This window comes from Bos javanicus, chromosome X (genome assembly GCF_032452875.1).
Source record: "Bos javanicus breed banteng chromosome X, ARS-OSU_banteng_1.0, whole genome shotgun sequence".
Classification (NCBI taxonomy): Eukaryota; Metazoa; Chordata; class Mammalia; order Artiodactyla; family Bovidae; genus Bos; species Bos javanicus.
In genome coordinates this window covers 7402579-7417348 of record NC_083897.1, presented here as the reverse complement: position 1 = coordinate 7417348, position 14770 = coordinate 7402579, and the positions used below count along the sequence as shown (strand labels likewise).

Genomic DNA, 14770 nt, shown 5'->3' with positions numbered 1-14770 from the left:
AAAGAATTTTAGATGAGGTTTACTTTTATACCTGCTAGTGAGGTTATGGGGAAAAGACCTATAGCCCTCACTCTAACAATGACTGGCTACTGGTATCCAGTGAAATATACCTAAGGATTGTGAATGACCAGTTGGCTTTAGGTCAGTTTACAACTCCAAGCAACTAACTGTATATCTCTATTTTGGACTTCTGTCTAAAGTTGGTGAGCTTCTGTCTTGGGGTGTATGGGGAGCTCCTACCCTAGGTGAATGTTGATAGAGCCTTTCTTGACCCAGAAGCCTCCCATTTGTACAATTTGCATGTACCAGAGTCTAAGCTGTCTCCCCTATAGCACTGCTGCCGCTAAGTCGCTTCAGTCGTGGCCGACTCTGTGCGACCCCATAGACGGCAGCCCACCAGGCTCCCCCTTCCCTGGGATTCTACAGGCAAGAATACTGGAGTGGGTTGCCATTTCCTTCTCCAATGCATGAAAGTGAAAAGTGAAAGTGAAGTCGCTCAGTCGTGTCCCACTCTTCGCAACCCCATGGACTGCAGCCTACCACGCTCCTCTGTCCCTGGGATTTTCCAGGCAAGAGTACTGGAGTGGGTTGCCACTGCCTGGAAGTATCTCTTTTGGCCTGCTGAGCACTTGTTAATGACTGTGCCAGCGTTCTGACCTTGCTGCAGGCCTCAGCATTGCCTGGGAGAAGATTAGTCAGAGTTGAGCTGGCACTCAACCATGAAAAGCCGCTACTGGATATACAGTGTATGCATGGTATGATGTAGGGTCAAAAAGACAAAGGAGGGAAGTTCTGCCATATTGAGGTACCTTGATGGAACACAATGAAGAAAAAGTCAAGGAGATTTTTACTAAGAAGAGATTTGTCTCTTTTTTTCCCCCCATTCATTATGACTATCAGTTAATAGAGCTTCCCTCAGCCAGTAACTCAGTTGGTAGAGGGAGGTGGATAGTGTAGTGCAGAGGTCCGAAACTCATACTTTCCACCTCTTCCCACCCCAAGTCCTGTCACAGATGTTTTGTTTGTCTCATATTGGATTTGAATGTATTCTGGAAGTGACATGAACTCTCCAGATGGCCACAGGCCCCACCCACCCCTCTATACCAAGCCCAAGTTCCACGTTTATGTGATCCACCTGGCCCATCATCATCTGTGATCTCAACCCCAGTTGACACGAGTCCCACCTCTAGAGACAGAAAGATCTCAGGTAGAAGCCTGACTCCACTAATTAGCCAACTGTGTGACCTTGAGCTTCCCAGGTGGCACAGTAGTTTAAAAAAAATGTGCCAGCCAATCCAGGAGACTCAAGAGATGAGGGTTTGATCCCTGAATTGGAAAGATCCCCTAGAGGAGGAAATGGCAATCCACTCCAGTATTCCTGCCAGGATAATCCCATGGACAGAGGAGTCTGGCAGGCTACAGTACATGGGGTTGCAAGGAGCTGGACACAATGAGCAACTGGGCATGCACATGGCCTTGAGCTAGTTGCATATACATATATATATATATATATATGTATGTATATAACCACCTCTGAGTCCTCTTTTATAAACTTGGGATGAGAGTAGCTCCTTTCTAGCAATGCTATGATGAGTCCATGAGATAAGACATGTACCACGCTTAGTGCAATGTTTTCCATGTGGCATGGGCTCAATGAATGGGAGTTATTATTATTATTTCAACACTAGTATTAAGTTTTTTGATAGCAAGGATGGCACAATGAATGCTATATAAACTGGTTGCAGTGCATCACTTTAACAAATGGATTGGCATTGCCAAGCCACCTAGTTTACAGCATGGCTAAAGACCAATCATTAGCCAAGAAGGAAAGAAGCACTGTCAAGGCAGATCATTTTCTTGTCCCTGCTTACCATCTCAAAGAACATTTTTGCTTGATTTGTTTACCTCAGACACTGTGACTTGAGGTGAGTCTCTATGCTCTTTCAAGTCTTGATTTTCCAATCTCAGAGCCCAACTCACTAATGCTTGCATGGGCCAACAGCACCTCACTTTCAAAAGTAACATGTGTAGAAAGTACCTGGTCAATGCCTGGAGATTAGGGCATGCTCAACAAGTATTCAATACGAATCCACATATCTCTGTTTACACTAACAGGGCTAATGATTCCAAAATCTTGTGTGCATTAGAATTACCCATAGAGTTTGTTAAGAAGGCCTATCTTTATATTTTGTGATTCAATATGTCTGAAGTGTGACCTGGGAATTCATATCTTTAACAAGCATCTCTGGTGATTCTGCTGCAAGTGGGCCAATTCAAGAAATACTGTTTTAAACTAGCCAACAAGTAGTCTTGGAAACAGCAATAAGATATAAGAATGTTTGAGAATATATAACAGGTTCTGGCTAACTGTGGATGTTAGGGCCTTTCTACCTTAAATTTACCAAAGTGTTCATCCACACAGAAACCCACACCCACATCCACACAATGATTCCTCTGTGAACTGGGTCCTGATCTCTTCAGGTCTCATCTGTTACTGGTAGCCAATCCCTTTCTGGGCAGCAGCAAGGATGAGGGCCCTGATTGCAATGCGTACTTGACAAGGTAGATCAGTCAATCACAGACGACTGAAAGGGAACTATTTTTGATTGCAACATTTTTTACACGTTAAACAAAAAATCCTCACCACCCCTCATCACAAACTGATTGTCCTTCTGAAAATGTCTCACAGTAATTACGGGGATCCCAGAGATTGGGGTCATGTATTGCAAGAAATGACCATGCACGGAAGCAGCAGCAGACCACTACTACCAGAAAGGTGTGATTTGGAGGGTCAAAAACAATTCAAATTTTAGTTAATAAAGGACCAGATTTTGATCTATGGAGAAGGTCACATGTTGCAAACTAGGTGGAGTGTATTTGAGTAACTCCTGCTCATCTCTCAGAGTCTCCCACTGCCCCCTGAATGCCCACCATGCACTGGGCACCCCACTCTCTCGGGCAGGTCCCTTGTTCTGGGGTCACTTACCTGTCTTGGAAAACCTCCTCTGAGGATCCTGCAAGGTAAGAGGTAGTAATCTGATCAAAGAATTACTGTCGAAATAGTAATGGCTGATAAGGATTTAACGCATTCCCTACCAGAGATGGCATGCTTGCATTTTAGCACAGGTTTTCAGTGCTGTAACAGAAATAAGTGAATTGCTGGGATTTCAGACTAATGGCAGACTGTTGGGGGGCAATACTGGGTGATGATAGGGTGCTATTTGATAGTCCTCAAATGACACTGGATAAGCTTTTAATGACTTCCCTGGAGCACTCATCAGCTCACATGTCTTAGAAAATGACATCACTTTCCCACCCTCCCCTCTAGCTCACAATGAGTGCCTGGCACCAGCCTTGAAAATGGAGTCAATTTTTCAGGCTCTTAGGGAAGCAGACAGAACTTGGGCTGTGTTGTACTTCATATTTCTAACCCTGTTGAAGGAAAGTCAGACAGCTGAGGAGCAGATGCTACGTGCCTGCTTCTGGCATGCCATGACCCCAAGAAGCAAAGTGGAGAGGCAGTTGGAATTGCATGCCAACCTTTGCTCTCTTGGGCAGGTTGTTTCTAAAAGGGACACTTTGGGGTGTGGCAAGAAGCCAAGTTACCGTCAGCCTGGCTCATGAGCTACCTCCCCCCTCAGCATGCCTTCCAGTCTCCATTCCAAAGCCCTATGAAAAGCAACTCTTAACTAGATGCTCTCACCAGACACCTACAGACATGGCTGAAATGAACACAGGGTGGTTAAGAGTATGATAGGGACATCCGTGAGTCAGAATGAGCCAAATGTGTCTCTTATAAAGTTTTCTTTGAAAGTCATGTGGGTAAGAGCTTGTCTGGGGGAGCCTTTTTCTTTGGTGATCACAGTCTCCCTGCAAAATGTGGTTTGAGTACCAGCAGTATTGGCATCACCTGGGAGCTTGCTAGAAATGCAGATTCTTGGACACTGAAGATCTATTGAATCAGAATCTTCATTTTGACAAGATCCCAGGTGTCTGCTATGCACATGAAAGGTGAGAAGTGCTGTTCTAGACTTAACCCTATAGAGTTAAGGGTCATGACCAGCTGTGTCTCCTTTCCTCCTTCTTATCCCCACACCCCTTCTAAATAAGTACAGATGGTCACATTGATGACAAGTGCTACAGAAGTAAATGGCAGGTAGCAACTGAGGAGAAGGGAAGTCCAGAGGGCAGTAAACATGGAAAAGTATCTACATATGAACCTTCACGTTGTGAAAGTTCAAAGGTGTGAACATATGTTTGCATGGCCAATCACATAAGTTAGTTCATGTGTCTGGTGTACATTGTCACACGTGTGTACACTCCACAAGTGGTTGTGCTTTTGTGTACTTTACAGTACTGTGTAGAGTACAGTAGTAGAGTATCCTTATTTCAAGCCCAGGATGTCTGGAAGCAAGTGTAAAAGCAGCTGTGATGTAGTTGCTACTGCTGTACTTTTCAAGATACTGTACTATAGGTTTAAAAATGTTTTCTTTATTTTTTGTTTTGTACATATTCTTTGTATGAAAAGTATTATAAACCTATTACACTATAGTACTGAATAGCTGGTTGTGTGAGTGGGGTACCTAGGCTAACTTTGTTGGACTTATGAACAAACTGGGCTTACATATGTATTCTCAGAACAGAGCTCATTCATATGTAGGGGACTTACTGCACTTCTCTGACTATTGCTCAACCTGAAATCCAGAACAGAGTATTCTGCTTCTTTCCATTGTGTGTGTGTGTTGAGGGTAACCAGAGTGTGCACTTGATAAAAAGGAAGGGAGAAATGGAGGGGGAGGGGAGGAGACACTGCTCACCTAGGCTTCCAAGTCCCTCTAGAGTTAGACGCTGCCTCGTAATCACTACATTATGCATGCCACCCCAGGGAAAGAGAGCTTTCAGTCTGAGACCAGCTTCCTCAGCACCTTTCTCCCCTCCTATGGCCTCCCTTCCCTGCCAGTGCATCCCCTGCCAGGGCCCACATAGGCACCTTCAGACTCTGCAGCAGCCTCTTTTTGGGTAGTAGATCTAAAAAGTTGACATTTTCTAAGAACTACTTTACTGAGGCATGATTAAGATACAAAAAACCGCACATACGGTCTTCTTTAGGCAGAAACTGAGTGCCTATAACCTTTTGCTGCTTCCCAAATGACCACAAAGATATTTAAGTTCAACATGGGGAAGGTGCACCTCCCCTATGCCTTGAGTGAACTTACACCAAACCTACCACATGTAGGGAGCTATTTTTTATATATAATTTTTATTGGAGTATAGTTGTTTTATAATGCTGTTTTAGTTTCTGCTGTACAGCAAAGTGAATCAGCCATACATACACACATATCCCCTGTTTTGGATTCGACTTTGGCCTGTAGAGGTCTTCCCTGACCAGGGGCAGCTGATCTCTGGTTTGGATAGACTGAACAGCTGCTCTGCACCTCATGTCCAGAAACACTCCTGTTTGAGTAGCTTTCCTTGGAATTGAGGCATTCTGGTTTCCCATTGTCTCTGGTTTTAGAGCAAACACTCCCCAGTTAGGTATATTAACCCTGTATCAGCCACTCTCAGCTCGATTCTTAAATTAGATAGAAAGCTGTCACCCTCAAAGTAGGAGTATGGACCAAGGACAGAGATCTTCTGGTTAGAGAAGGAGCATGTGGACTGGAAAAGTCTAGAGTAGGAAACAATCCCTGGTATGGTGGGTCAGATCTCTGACTTAGGGGCCAGTGGGATACCAGTGAATGGGCCTTGGCTGGGCAGGTGGAGCATGAGGAGAAAATAACGGCAAGAGAAGAGGAAGAAGTGAGAAGAGGACAAATTCCGTCCATGTGGAACTTCTGCCAAGTACCCACCCCTTTCAGGGGCTGCTGCCCTGGCTCAAGGCTCACCCCACAGACAGGCTGAGGCTATTTGTCAGCTCTCAGACATTTCCCAAGCTGGGAGGGTCTTCCTTTTGTTTCTGCACAACTCCCACACTCCTGCTGGAAAGTGCCTGGAGCCCCCACCTTGGGTTTGCACCCTCCTGTGGACATGTCATCTAATTAGACCCAAAGCATCAAAGTCAAAGCACCAAAGGAACAAAGTCAAAACTTGACTTTTTTTTAATGGGCCAGGTAAAGTATGCAAATAATTTTCCTGACATTCAGAGAAGATGGAAAGTTTTTTGAAAGGTCTTTCAAATATATTTGTGGTCTCAGTCTAAGAAGTTCAAAGTGGAATCATCAGAATTAGCATATGTATCCCCCCCTTCTCCCTGTGAAGGTATGAATTCTACCTTCTTAAATGCTGGCCCTCTCTAAAAATGCATGCTGTCTTTTAATCCTTTAGCCAATTATATAAAAATAACAAATCTCTTATCCACAAAGGAAGATTAATAATGGTGCCTCAGAAGCTTCATTTATTTTTCCATCTGTTAAACTGAAACCAGCCAATCACCACTGACTACCCATAATAATGAAATGTTTTAGAAATACCAGGAGTTAGAAAAAATACAATAACAATCTCAGCCAGCCCTCACTATTCTCATGGAGTCTTGGTGAGCAGCGAGAAAAAGGCAGAATGAAGGAAACAGACCTCTGATAGAGGCAGAAGTGGCGGACGTGAGAAACTAGTTTCATTTTAAGGAAAAAAAGTTAAAATTGCTGAGAGGAAGAAAAACCATGGCTCTTTTTGCAGTGGTCATAGATGGAGAACAAAGAGGTTTTGTTTCTTCATTGCCCTCAGACCCTTCCTGTCACCGCTGCTCCACTTAGTAGATAACCAGAAGTTGCCTTCTAGGGGTGGTCCTACACTTTGCTGGATGCTCAGCTTTACAGCCCGCTGATTGCCGTCTGTTTTTATGGCCCAAATGAACAGCATCACCTGTCTCCCTCCTCACCACGTGAAAAACAGATTAAAGAAAAAAGAAAAAACATAATAAAGCTTGTGAGAAGGTGACTTAAATCTTTGACCGGCGACCTCTTCGTGCTCCAGTGAGCTTATGGAAGACCAGCCAGCAGACAGAGGGAGAGCTGTTAAGGTGCAAAGATGGGGGAATTGGGGGTGGGAGGTGGAGCTGAAGCAACTGACACTGGTTAGTGTGCCAAGATCTGTTTGAAGGCAGGTGCCAGGAAATGATGGGTCTTCACCCTGCTTCCAAAGATGATGTGTAAAATGCAAACCAAACAAGACCCACCCAAGAGCAGAGAATAGGATCACGAGAGACATTTCTTTCCCAGCTGGACTTAAACAGTTAAATAGAACCTGGCAATTTAATGAGATAATTAGATTGTGACTCTGTGGGCAAGAGACAAAAACCTGTCTCAGCTAAGGACACTTGGTAGCAAAACGCGCTCAGTTAAAAAGGAGTGTGCTCTCAGTTAGCAGGTATATTTCAAATGGCTTGAAAAAAATTAATGGAACACAAATTTGCAGCTGATGAGGTACATTTCACCAGCCAAAGGGATTTTTCCTGGGGCTCCATTAGAGCCTGCACTCCTAAGTCCCACTCTCAGTCCCACCATCACTACTGTGCCTCCATCAACAGATTTTTATTTAAGCCAAGTGCGTTAAGAGCACAATTTTGTGGTGAATAACCTTTAAGGTTACATTTGCCTTTTCCTTGCCTCTTGCAAACAGTGCGTAATCCACGAACACATTTGTTGGCTGTAAAGGTGTACAACAGCAATTTTTGCAATGACAGTGCGGAGAGGGAATATGAGATCTGTGTGCTAATGAGCTGACACTGCAGAGGCTGGGGCGATGTAGTGTGGAGTACACTACAAGTGCACAGCAGCAAGACACAGGAGGAGACTTCAAGGGAATCGGAGGCATTTCCTGAGGAACCAGGGCAAGCAAGCCACCCCAAGGGGACCTGGCGGTCCCTGGGTGCTGCCACATTCCCCCAAAGCCTTATGATGATCAAATCTGGTTTTTAAAGAGCAAATGTGTATACAATGTAAAGCATGTGTGTACATCTCTTTGCATGAATACTGACTATGTGTGTAGGGGTACCTGTGTGTGCCTGAAGGCATGTGTCCTAGAATCATACTATTCACACCATCCTTCTTTCTGGGGCTACCTGGCCAAATTGTAAAGGAAGGCAGCAAACTCAGTTAATCCCTGTGAAATAAGAACATGTGCTCCAAATCAGATGAGTCTCTTCGATAAACTTCAATTCACCTCTGAGCTGAGATCCCAAATGAACCACCTTTCAAAGCCAGCATGCTGTTATTGCCCTCTTAAGACGCGAAATGAAGTTGGAGTCTGTCTTAAGCAAACCTCTTGGAAGTTGTGCAAAAAAAAAAAAAAAAAAAAAAAGGTTGCTGGTGAAGAAGAGTCTTTAAATAACTGATGCCTGGGATTCATTGCAAGGAAACTCTCTGAATACATTGGAGGAGGGGATGCGGAGGGAGAGCAGGGACATATACAGGAGGCATTACCACTTGTTTATTTTTGACATATTTGTTTACCTGCATAATACCTGTGTCCTCAAAATTGTGTGCCTGCCCTAAGATTGAGGGCACAGGAAAGATCATGGAAATAAATCAATTCTAGTGTTAGGGGAAGCTGAAACAAGGAATTCTGAATAGGAAGAAGGGAAATGTCTTTAATTTTTGCCATTCTATTCCATATTGAATCAGATAGGAGAGGTGGGTGACCAGATTTGGACTCTTCTGGGGTTTTCTCAAATTCTCCCTAGATCTCCAGGGAAGGGCAGGCCAGAAGATCCAGGGTTTTCTTTTTTTTTTTTTTTGTCTCTGCTCCATAGTGCAATCAATTGTAAGAATGGAACCAGGATCACCTGCCAGTCTCTATTGCCAAACTAGTATTGTGTGCGGACATCTATGTCACGTGATCTTCAATTCCAAGAGAAAAAGGCCAGGGCAAGAAATGAGATCCACCTACAGGACTTCCCTGGCCCCATGAAATGATTGTGTTCTGCATTCAGAGACTATCCGTCGGAGACAGCTTTGAGATTTGGCCCCCATTCAGTGATTATGACATTCAAAGAGGACTGTTTTGAGGACCAGAGATGATGAGTTTTCCTCCTCTGTCTTCTGAGCTGTAAAGTCTGAGTGTGCAACAGGCAGCTGGGTACACATCACTGGTTTCTGGAAATGTCTTCTGTGTGAGTCAGTGTGTGCATATGTGTGGACTTGGCATACGAAGGGCAAGGTCACCTTTCTGTTTTGTCTTTCCTGTTGCCCAGTGAGCCACACCCTTTATATCACACTTTCAAGCCCCCATCAATAACCTAGTCTTGTAAGGTTATAAACTGAAGTGCTGTGGACTTAGGGTAGGGGCTTCTGATTAATTTCTTTTCCTTTCATGGTTGTTCCTTTATTGCTCTGAGAGATAAGGCATTAAGGCAACTCGACACCCAATATGGATGACTCACTGCCTGTTCTCAAACCTGAGCTTTTCACATGGCAAGGATTATTTCCTGAATGCTCCTTGAGTAGGGTTCTGATGGCCCTGGGCTGGCGAGTGCCAATCTGATTTGCCCATAAAAAACAAGACCCAAATTCTTGGAAATCAGTCATTCCTGAGGAGTCAGTTAGCACTCGTTATCTCAGTCCTCATCAGTAGAAAGGCACTAAAGTGAGTTGAAATAAATGTTATTCATTATTAATAGTAATAAATCCGGGTAGTTTCATGTATTTAGTTTTGAATCTGTTCTAATTGATACTTAGGAAGCTGCGTTTGAAATTCAGCCTCTAGACAAGATCACAGTGCTGCAGGATTAAGAGTCAGATGTGTGTTGTAAGTGTGCTATAGAAGACAGGCTGGGATTACCAAAATAAGATGCAAAGTATAGACAGACATTTTGTAACTTTCACACTTAGCTGGAATTAATAAGCGCCTATTTTTGTCAATGTCAGAAAGCCAAAGAATGTCAAATACAGAGTATCTCAGAACATGTTCTTATAAGGATCTGTACCTTCAGAGAAAATTTTCTTAAAGCTGATAACTGTCACCATTTCTTGCAAAGTACTTTACCTCCATCCCCTTGACCTAAGTCTTCAAATCCAAGGAACCCATGGCCTTGGAGACCCTGTCAACAGTTTTTGGAAATCACATATCCTTTGAGGCAGAAGCATTTGAAGAATGTCATATACAAAGTTTTACCCAACCAAATATAAATATCATTTCTCCCCTGAAAGAAAATCAAAAGTCAAAAATTCCCAAATACACCAGCCATAACAGCAAAACATATTTATGCCATCATCACCTTCATTGGTGTGAAAACTTTTCATGAAATAAGCTTAGATGAAGAATGATCAGTCTTTCTCATAAAACATTCCAGAAAAACCTGTGTCCAACAGGCTATTAGTCATCTGGGTTCCTGTGGCTTTACTTCTTAAAATGTCCCCTTTCCACGGGAACAATCACAGGGCACAACTAGCTGTTTCAGAAGCTGCTTTGGGGCTGATGAAATTGCTCCCTTTTCATATCCAGTTTCCTGCTGCAACCTCCCCCTTCCACCTTTTGCTCTAAGTTAAGAACTGTGTTGTCCTTAACCATGGGGGCAGGGAGCAAACACCACTAGGGGAGACAGAACAGAGGTAGCTTTTTCCAGAGAGTCCTCTGAACACTTTCTCCCTTCCCGTCAGTTTGCCAGGTGTTCATCACTCCTAATCAGTTTGCAGTCTTATCAGTTCCTATCAGAGCTCTCTTGGTAAGAAAGGTGATATTCTAGGACAGAAAGAAACCAGGGAACCCAGCCTAATCTGTCCCTCAAGGTCACTTGTTTGCAGAATTTCTCATATTTGGCTTCTACATAGCGATTGTCAAATTCAGCTCCTTCTTACAGCCAGGTGCTAGCTTTAACAGTCAAGTAATGAATTGACTCAATCAAGAGGCTTCTTTCTTTAATCCCATCAGAAAAAATTTCCATGAACAACTATGCTATTTTTTCCTTTTTTTCCCCCAGCCAAAGGAAAAGAAAGGGGAGGGGGTGGCAGGGGAGGGAGCGCCAGTTTAGCAGGGAGGAAAATGAAAGTTTTGCATCAAACATTATTCACGACAGAGTTTTGTGTACAGCCTTAAGTCCCTCCCTCAGCAGGATCCTCTGGCGTTCATTTATGTCGCGTGAAACCTGAATTGACTCGAGCCTCTTGAATGTCTACTGGGGCAATCAGCCCCCCTCCAGCACGGAGAGCAGACCCCAAGTCCCATAAGCGAAATGCGAATGAGGTCCCCAGGTCCCACAAGGAGGAAAAGCAGATCTACTTACAAGCATTAGTCACAGAAAAACTATTGGAAGAATCCAAGTGATCTACGTGGTAATTCAAATGGAAGGGCTTCTCGGTGGTGTTCTGGTTGGTGTTGTATAACTGCACAGCAAAGCGGAAAGCACTGTGCTCCTGCACCGTATTTCTCATGAAAAGTCCACCTAGAAGCAAAGGGAACTGAGATTTGGCTTGTGTCCTCCCCCCCGAGGAGTTAGAAATTGGGGAGCACTACAGATGGACGATACCCTCTCAGTGGTACCCGGGTGCACGACGATGATTTTGATTTTCAACCTGTGTGTCTTTGATGACTCTTGCGAACTCAAATTTTGGCCAAGAGAAACCTAGTTTTCCTTCAGAGAGTCAGAGGAGACGCTGGGGGAAAGGGGGCATGGGGAAAGAGGGCCGAGGAGCCTGCTTTGGGGGTCGGACGATGGAATAAAGAGTGGGACTTGGTTCTTTCTCAGGCGGTAGCTTCCTGTCCCCTCTTCCCTCATACCTCCCATCTCCACAAGCCGGTTCATCCTTTACTGGCGCAAAGGGAAAGGTTGGAGAGAAAAACAATTTCATTTCCCCCTGCTACTCTATCCTGTTCCCGACAGCCCCCTCCACCCCGTGACAATACAGGGGCTGGGTTCTGTAATTGGCAACAATTCGAACTTCTTGACTGGTAAATACAGGCAGAAGCCGAGAGAACTCCCTCCCAGCGCCCGGGAGCCGGACTCCAGACAGACACAGCGGCAATTCATGAATTCGTGGGCTGCGTGACTTCGCCGCTCGCTGGCTCAGCTCCTAGTCTCACCCCTGCCTCTACCCCCTCCGCCACCGACCTCGGTGGCTGCCCGGGTCTCGGGGATGCAGAGTGGCTTTCCACCTCCCCTAGCACTAGCCGGTCTCTCGGGACTCGGAGACGCGGGACGGGGCGCCCTGGACCGGGTTACGCGCCCTGGCGCAGCCAGACAGGCGGCGTCACCCTGGGACAACTTGCAGCGGCGGCACGCACGCCATGGCAAAGTCCGGGGCAGCGAGCCGAAAAGCCGCGACTCTGCGCCGGGTTGCAGCCTCCCAGCCTCTTGCAGGCGTCCCCGGCTCCGCTCAGCTCAGAAAACCCGGCAGCCTACCCCCACCCCCAGCCCCAGGAGACCACCTCTCCGTTTCCCGATGCTCCCCAGATCAGCCAGCTCTCTGGGGTTCAGACCCGTGAGATTCCTGCCCGATCCCCATCCCCAGTCCCTTCCCAGGCCATGCAGGACAGGGACCCGGTAGCCGTGCCAGGGCAGCGGGCTCGGGTGCCGGAGAGCCGGGGCCGACCGGCAGGCTGGCTCGCGCTTACCTATGCTGATGGTGTTGGGGAATCCTCCGTGAGAATGACCCAAAAGCCCCAGGACTAAAAAGAAGACCGCCCGGAGCACGCTTTGCCCCATTTTCTTCTGCCTGGCCATGCTACGCCTAGAACGAAGCTGACAAGAGCATGGGCGCAACTCGGGAGTCGTCAAAATAATAATAGAAAAAGAAAAAGAATTCGCCGGCTCTTTTACCCCCTCCCCTCAACTTGCTCTCGCTCACTCTTCCTTTCCACCCCACACTAGTCCTCCTCCTCCACCACCTCCTCTCTTCTCTCTCTCTCTCACGCTCCCCCTCTCGCTCCCTCTCGTTCCCAGGCTCTCTCACACCCCCTCCCCGCCCCCCACCTCACTTCTGTCTTCACACCAATCTGGAAGGCGGGTTCATTGGCTGCAAGCTCGGTTCGCCAAAGCGATCTCCCTCCCTATCACTAAGACAGACAGAGAGAGAGAGAATAAAAACAGAAAACAAAAATGAAAAAGACAAAACACCAGAAAACAAACCAATAAATCCCCCAAAGAAACAAAAGAGAGAAAGAGAGAGAGAGAGAAATTAAAATCTGAGACTTTTCTCCCCTAGAAGATGGTGGGTCTAAAGAGGGATAAAAAGAAGGAAAGAGCGAAAAGGCTCAGCGGTGGCGAATTGGGCTCTTCCAATTGGGCCGGTAGGGGGATATTGATCAAAGTTGATCTGACGTGGAATTAAAGCCGCACACCGCTTAGCTCCACTGCAAACTGCAGCCGCGGACTGCAAAGCCTCGGTGCTGGCGTTTGTCAACATGGGAGATGGAATCGATAGAAATACACCAGTCCTCACGTGGGCCAGCCTTTCAAGCTGCAGCCAGTTTTTTAAAGAAAAGAAGAAAGAAAAGCTGTTTTGTTTGTGCGTTTGTGCGTCTGGCTTAAAGCAGAGGGGTCTTGCGGGGGGCGGTGAGTGGTTACTCTGGAGTCTCTGTAGAGACTCGGAGAAGCAGTTCCCATCACAATGCGCCCGAAGATGCTGCGCATGCCTGGGCCATGCCGCTCAGTTTTTACAGCGGAGATCCGAGAAGGAGTGAAGAGCCCCCCAGCCACCCCCAATCCCCACAGCTCTGGGAGGCGAGTACCTCTCCGGACCCAAGCGCAGAGCCGGGCCTACGGGGGAGGGGGGAGACGGCCGTGCTGGGCAGCACGGGGCTGACTGCTTCGGAGGACGTAGAAAAGTCTGTGCATGGAGGTGGTGACTAAAAGGTTAATGAAAAGGACTCTCAGTCCCAACAGTGAAGGAGGAGAGAGGTGCAGGAATGAGTTGGGGTATGGTGGCTAGGAGCACTCCATGGACCGGAGGAGCCTGGTTGGCTACAGTCTATGGGTTCGCAAAGAGTCGGACAGGACTGAGTGACTAACACACACACAGTGATTGGAAGTTAAGGTTGGAGGAAACTGCCCCTAACTGCCTTGCTCCCTCGGTCTTGCCTTTCTGCATAGTATCCTAGGCCCCTGAGTGATGACCCCAGAGGCCATCAATTTCCCCCCACTCCTCTTGTCTAAGGAGAAGAAAGAACAGGGATTGGATCCTGTATATACAATATACAGTCTGGATCTCTATTGAGGGTGGTCCCCTCCACAACATCCCTTGGACAAATAAACCTCTTAGGCTGTAGCCGCCTCTCCATAGCCCCTTTCTCCAATGGTGAGAAAAAAGAAGCCTCCTTATCTCCAGAGTCTTTTACACCTACCCCAGCTACTGGGGAAGGGCCGGATTTTGTCCCTCCCCACAACAGCTGTTCTTTTTTTTTTTTTTTCATATCCTCTTCTCCTGGTGTACGTGGAAAATGAAACTTCCTGCCAGCCTCAGCAAAGTGGTATGCATGGGGTAGAGGATACTAAGGCAGGGCCCCAGGGCCCCAACTAACACACTGATTACGCCAGAACTTTGGGTTTGATGTGACATATATTGGAGCCCAGAACAGAAAGTTTTTAAACCCTTGAGCAATCAGAAAAATAGTTCTAGGCTCTTCCCAAATGTCTACCCATTCTGATAATGTAGAATATCTTCCTACCCCACCACCCATGGAAATCTATTGTCTCCATTTGGATGGTCCATGCAAAGAGTGAGGGAGAAACCTAGGATTCATAGAAGCCTAAATTTGCAGGTGGTTGGGATATTAGGACCAAAGGGTAGCAGAGGCTAGGTTGACTACCTCTTGACAAATGTGGAGCGAGAGACAATATGAT

General features: G+C 46.2%; 1 protein-coding gene across 6 annotated transcripts in view; it reads right to left on the bottom strand.

The window, feature by feature from the left end:
• Positions 1 to 13239, bottom strand: part of GRIA3 (glutamate ionotropic receptor AMPA type subunit 3) — a 308559-nt gene extending 295320 nt beyond the window's left edge. For 2 of the 6 annotated variants that reach the window (XM_061409406.1, XM_061409411.1), the window contains exons 1-2: positions 12544 to 12865; positions 11216 to 11374 (exon numbers count right to left, since the gene is read on the bottom strand). In XM_061409406.1, coding sequence (XP_061265390.1) covers positions 11216 to 11374; positions 12544 to 12652 — 268 coding nt within the window. In that variant the 5' untranslated portion in view covers positions 12653 to 12865. Of the gene's footprint in view, positions 1 to 11215; positions 11375 to 12543; positions 12866 to 12901 lie in introns of those variants that run through there. The other 4 variants (XM_061409409.1, XM_061409405.1, XM_061409407.1 and 1 more) reach the window with 3 other exon arrangements.
• Positions 13240 to 14770: the final 1531 nt, after the last annotated feature.